The 6,287-nt window shown below is 37.0% G+C and overlaps 1 protein-coding gene across 1 annotated transcript; it reads left to right on the top strand.

Annotated features, from left to right (window-relative positions):
• Window positions 1-803: 803 nt before the first annotated feature.
• On the top strand, window positions 804-5,609 carry arl14ep (ARF like GTPase 14 effector protein). Its single transcript, XM_042489198.2, has 5 exons — window positions 804-988; window positions 1,916-2,111; window positions 2,763-2,891; window positions 3,566-3,606; window positions 4,699-5,609. The coding sequence occupies exons 1-5, from the start codon at window positions 918-920 to the stop codon at window positions 4,925-4,927; spliced, it is 666 nt and encodes a 221-aa protein (XP_042345132.1). The 5' UTR covers window positions 804-917; the 3' UTR covers window positions 4,928-5,609.
• Window positions 5,610-6,287: the final 678 nt, after the last annotated feature.

Genomic DNA, 6,287 nt, shown 5'->3' with positions numbered 1-6,287 from the left:
TGTCTCATTAAGTGCCACACAAACCATTTATAAAGATCCACATGGTGTCTAATAAAAATGAAATGACATGGGAAAATACCCAAAAAGTCTGATGATTAAAGAGTTTGTTTCAGCTGGGGATGCCAGTTGAGACAAACCATGCCAGTTGGCACTGTTAACTATTAGCAAACAGTGGTAGAAGAAGGGTTAAAATCCTTCACTAAGTAAAAATAGTGATACCACACTGAAAATACTCTTTAACAAGTAAAAGCCCTGCATTGAAAATGTAACATGAGTAAAAGTAAGTATTATCAGGAAATTGTATTTAAAGTATTACAAGTACCCAATGCAGAAAAATCTTAGAAGACAATAACCACACAAAATAAATAAATTAATTAAAAAAAGGTTTTTTTAAAAAAAGGAAAAGAAACCCTTCTGAAATAAATTCATCTTAAAAAAAGACACAAAAACCTTCAAAATTACTTAAAAGATGAAGAAAAAGAAACATAAAATATGAAAAATAAAAATACACACCCCCAAAACTCAAAATAGTTAGTTAATTTTCAGTGAATTAACTGATTAAGTAAAAAAATCACTGCAGCTGTATTTGTTTAAACTGTTTTGAGAAATAATAATAATAATAATAATAATAATAATAATAATAATAATAATAATAATAATAATAATAATAATAATAATAATAAGAATCATAATAATAATAAGTATTAAATAACAAAATTAAAACTTTTAAAGAAAAAAATCGGGTCGGAGCCGCCGCTGGAGGGCGGGCTCATCGAAGGCAAAACAGGAAGCACATCCGGAAACAGACGAAGAAGCCGAAAGAAAACAATCACAAGCTGCTCGTCGCGTTTCTTTTTTTTTCTGCACATTTTGGGCATATTTCTGCTGTATCGCAGTGTTTTGACAAAAAGGACACCATGCCGGTTATCTGCGCGGCCATAGGGTGCAACAATAAGTTTGTGAAGGGATCGGAAATCAGATTTTACAGGTACGTTTTTACCGGTTCAGAGTTAGTTTGTAGTTCCGTTAGCTACAAAGTGTAACGTATAACTTTGCTTTTAAATGACACTATTTAGCGATATCGCCTCTTGGTCAAGTTTGAAGGACACGTTAAAACTAGATCTGCGTACGATTTCAGAACATCCGGCACCCGTACATAAATGCTAGTCCTCGTAGCGACAGTCTTATAATTTAAAAAAATGAAACCAAATTACATGATATGGCATCTATTCTGGATATGATACTGTGCGTTTTTGGTGAACTAAACCCCATTTTTAAAGAAATTGATTTGGGAATGTTTTATTGTTTTTAGGACATTTCTAGGAGTGAATGAATGAATGAATGAATGAATGATTCTAGGACTTAAGGACATTTAGAGCACATTTCTGGGACTTTAGGAGGTTTCTTAAATTTAGGACGTTTCCTGGATTTTAGGACGTTTCTTAGATTTTAGTACTTTTTTACACTTACATAGTTTTACAGAGTTTTCTAACACAAAAAGAAATCAAAAAGATGTGTAACTGATGACAGTGTAGTAAACACTGGGAGAAGATGATGATCAACACTAATCATAAACAATAAACAGCACTTAACATAACAGTGCAAATCATAAGAAATTATTGGAGGTATATGGGAGGCGACTTAATAATAATTCAGTAACACACAGGTTACTGATGACTCGTAATGACTTTCTGCAGAATTTCACTTGTCCACTTCAACATTTCCACCACACAGAAACGAGTCACTATTCACAGGTGTGAAAGGCATCTTAACCACCTGTTAAGACAACTAATAAATCTATTTTACATATCTGATGAAGCAGGATTTCCATGATTGTGTCTAGCTGCAAAACAATTGAGGTTTAAATTCCCTGCAGCCCGTTTAGAAACCATCTCGTCTCTCCTCTGTGCATCAGGTTCCCGCTCAGCAAACCTCAACTTTCCAGCAAATGGGTGCACAGTCTGGGGATGAAAAGCTTCATCCCGACCGCCAACACCTGCCTCTGCTCGGAGCATTTCAGGACCGACTGCTTCAGGGATTACAACGGCAAACAGTTTCTGAGGGAGGACGCCGTGCCCACCATATTCAGCCACGGGCAGGACTCCTCAAAGGTGTGAGATTATTCGGACTGTTTTTCTCTAACGGTTCGTCTTCAGGGTCAACAAGATAATCCTTTATTAGTCCCACAGTGGGGAAATTTCCAACATTGCAGCAGCAAAGGGATAGCAAAATAGCAAGATAACTGTGCAAAATAAACTATATTAATAAATAAGTACAAAAAACGTGCAGGATGAAGATGAAGGAAATAAGCACAGAGGACGACATAAACAAACAATATATACAGTATTTACAACGCCGAGAAACTCAACAGTTAAATAAAGAATGTTCACAGTTGCATGGGTGAAAGTGAAATTGCACTTGTGGTATTAAGCTGTACAGGTGGAGTCAGTTATTGTTGTGTGTGGTCTACTGGGAGCAGTGCTGGTTGTACAGTCTGACTGCAGCAGGGAGGAAGGACCTGCAGTAACGCTCCTTCACACACTTGGGGTGAAGCAGTCTGTCACTGAAGGAGCTTTCCAGTGCAGTCAGGGTGTCATGCATGGGGTGGGAGTCGTTCTCCAGCATGGATGACAGCTTAGCCATCATCCTCTTTTCTCCCACCACCTGCACTGAGTCTAAGGGGCACCCCAGGACAGAGCTGGCCATCATCTATTATTATTTCATCAAGTCATCCTGTTTTATGAACTGTGAATATTCCACAGATTGAACTTCGTAAAAGAGGGGTGGTGTCAAAGGAGACAAACGCCGCAAATCAGATGGGATCACAGGCGGACAGAGACAGAGCGAGAGAGGCCATCAGTCTACGCAGAGAGAAGAGAGGAGGAATGAGGGTGAGTTTTCTCTGCACGGTCGATAATGTTGTGTTTGTTGTTTTTTCTTAACATTACATTTTGCTTTTTTTTCATTGTTAGTATTATTGTTACTATCAGGATAAAATTGTGAATCGCAATTTTTGTGACATTAAATTTTCATATCATACCGTGCTAGCTGACGTCACAGTTTAAGAAAGTAAAATTTGCTATTATTTTATTATTTCTTCTTATTAAAAGGCCTTCACTTTGATTCTTTTGACTTAAAAAAACAGTCCATAATGTTTTGTGAGACACGTAGGTTATTTAGATGTAAAATGTCAATACTGATAAAATTGGAGTTTATGCAAGGATGCAGAGAGTTGCAAAATTCATCATTTATTTAAAAAAATGAACACAGTTTCAGATATCAGAGTTAAATGTAAAAATGATCAGATTGTTTTAAATATTATGAGTTTCAAAAGTTGCCTCTGGTGGAGCCTTGTTTGTTAAAATGTAATAGTAAGATATTGGTATTTTTATTTTCAGTGTCCACTGGTGAAATTGGATCATTTGAAACGAAGCCGTCTCGGTGCTGATTTAAGAGCATTTTTAAGACGCCTGTTTTCTTCTTTTGATTTACTGTAAAAAAATGCACAAACTATTGTGGGGATAATTTACGTTAACATAAAATGTTTTCATTTATTTTGTCACAGGGTGGACGAGGAGGCCGTGGAGGAAAACAGCTGGCTGACAGGTGAGGCAGTTTGTGGGTGTTGGTCCTAAATATTATAAACTGCAACACTTTATTACAAAACAACAGCTGGAATATGGTGATTTTATCCATCATGTATAAATGAGATGAATTAAATTTGACCGTTGATTTGACTTTTGTTTCATAATAACGTGAAAGACAAAAATGTCCCCATGTGTTTCAGCGAGTGTTTGATAATATTAATTGTAATTGTTGGACTGTGGTGGATGTTGACTGTGTTGAACCATAAAAGATGTACATTTTTATTTTACTATGACCATTTTATGCTTTCAATTTTAAATAAAACTGAAGAGTAATTAAAGAAAACCACTAAGAGGGAAAAATGCTCGAAGTGGACTCAATCAGTGATGATAATATTAATATTGATAATAATAACATTTATATAGCACAGAGTTTACAAAGTACTTTGACAAACAAAGCAAAGCAGAAATGGGATAAATAGACGGCGATACAACAACGGAAAGCTAAACAGCCTCACTGAGTACAAGACGAAACCACGGTGGAGTATAAAATTAAAACAATGGGACAAATAGTGCAAGATGCAGGACGTAAAATATAAATATAAAATAACAACAAAAACAATAAAAGCAATAAACCACAAAAAAGGAATAAAATAAATAAAACAAAAATAAAAAGTTAAAAGAAATAAAAGAAATAAAATAAAATAAAAAGATGACATCACGTAAAAGCAAGTGTGTAAAAACGGGTCGTCAGAAGTGATTTAAAAGAAGTCACTGAGTCTGCGAGCCTTATTTCCTCGGGCAGGTCGTTTCAAAGCCGAAGGGCCACGATGGCAAAACCACGGTCACCTAAGATTTGAGCCACGACTTTGGAACGGCCTGAAGGGCCACACGAGGATCTAAACCTGCAACCTAAAGGGTCAACATTTCTGTTTTGTAGCTTAGGGTCAGACCTAAACAAGCTTTAAAAGTGATCAGTAATCTTAAAATCATTTCTGAAACGAGCAGGGAGCCTATGAAGGGCAGCGAGGATCGGGCTGACGTGTTTCCGTCTGTTAAAATGTGCGAGAAGTCGAGCTGCTGCATTCTGAAGTGTCTGATCTGGTGCCTGCAGGCAGAGCATCGGAGCCAAGAGCCGAGTGTACGACAACAAAGGCCGACTGCTCTCCAACAGCAAGGACATGTGCGACTGTCTGGATGTGGACTGTATGGGCTGCTTCTACCCGTGCCCCGACTGCGGCTCACGCAAGTGCGGGGTCGAGTGCCGCTGCGACAGGAAGTGGCTTTACGAGCAGGTGGAGGTGGAGGGCGGAGAGATCATCCGGAACAAGTACGCCGTCTAAAAAGCAGCGACTCTTTTGGGGGGCATCCCTGATTTCAGCTGCAAGTCACGCTGATTTAAGACTGTAACACTGTTTTTTTTTTTTAAGGAATCTTCCACAGTTTTTACTGATATTTATCAGGTTTTGCGAAGCCTCTGCCCGTGGTGGAAAACGCTGCAGAACATTGTAAGTATTCTGCTGAGTGTAAAATGTGCTTTTTGTTGCTCTTAAAAATGTATTTCTGTTTCATTTGAAGTTTTTTTTGATTTTGCAGTAAAACGTTTGTGCCATTCTGTGTTAATAAAGTATTTTTGTTTATGTTTAGTGCCTGCACTGTAACATCTGCAGAACTTAATCTGATGTTTTCATGTCAAACCGTCACAAATGAAATCCCAAATTACAGTTTATCCCAATAAACTGCTTAATTTTATTTTGTTTAGCAGTTTCTCTCCTATTTAAACTTCTTACAGAATAGAAAAATATATAAGAAGTCATATTACATCTGAAATACACAACTAATATCAAGACATAAAAAACGTTAACGAGTTATGGGAGAGTAATGGTTTCACTTAACTATAAAATCTTAAAAATAGAAAAGAAACAGCTGAGACCAAAAATGTTCCCGAAACCTTCTTGCACTGTAAGCAATCTGTAATCGTAAAGACTTTTTTTTGCATATTAAATAAAACAAATAATTCTTTAATCCCTGGCAGTTTTTTCTAGTATGAGGAGAAAAAAATGTTTTGTTTATTTTTAAAGATTATTTTGGATTTTTGCCTGCAGCTGCTGCGGCAAGGACTGGTTAGGGTTAGGGACTGTTCATCACTTGTGATGGAGGAAAGGGGTGCTGCAAAATGGGTCAGGCATTAAAAAAAATGAAAAAACTACGCACTGAGGAGGGGCTTGTGTTTTTAATTTTGGCTTAGGTGAGGGGCATACAACTTGAAAAGGCATGATTGTATATTTATTTTAAATAAAAAAGTCACACCCCAGCCGCCCCCTTCCTCTGATAAATAAAGTACAATCCCAAAACTGTCTGGCTGTGGACGTGGCCGCAGCAAAACATACTTTAGTCACCTAAAAAAATTAAAATTAGTTGAAGTGTACATTATATTTGAATATGTTCTCCTCTTTAACTTCCACAACAGCTGATGGAGGCAGCGGTAGAGCAGCAGCTCCTCCGTTCAGTGGAATAAAATGACTTTTTTTCAGTGAAGTCTGATGTTTTTCATGTAATGGTTTCAAATCCTCGTCAGTTCGGGCTGTTTTACTGCAAGGTAAAGCAGTGAAAATATTCTAAATATAAAGTACATGTAAACTAATGATGTTTTTTTAGGTGTAAAACTAATCAATAAAGACAGAGTTTGCGCAGCGCTGTTTG

Source organism: Plectropomus leopardus, chromosome 1, assembly GCF_026936395.1.
Source record: "Plectropomus leopardus strain MGB_pleo_1.0 chromosome 1, ASM2693639v1, whole genome shotgun sequence".
Classification (NCBI taxonomy): Eukaryota; Metazoa; Chordata; class Actinopteri; order Perciformes; family Serranidae; genus Plectropomus; species Plectropomus leopardus.
The sequence above is the reverse complement of the archived record's forward strand: the minus strand, read 5'-3'. Positions and strand labels throughout refer to the sequence as shown.

Excerpts from the sequence above, each read along its gene's own strand:
- arl14ep (XM_042489198.2), top strand. The coding sequence starts at position 918 with ATGCCGGTTATCTGCGCGGCCATAGGGTGCAACAATAAGTTTGTGAAG. Across the intron at positions 989-1,915 it reads TCGGAAATCAGATTTTACAG|GTTCCCGCTCAGCAAACCTC; the intron begins GTACGTTTTTAC and ends TCTGTGCATCAG. Across the intron at positions 3,607-4,698 it reads GGAAAACAGCTGGCTGACAG|GCAGAGCATCGGAGCCAAGA; the intron begins GTGAGGCAGTTT and ends TGGTGCCTGCAG.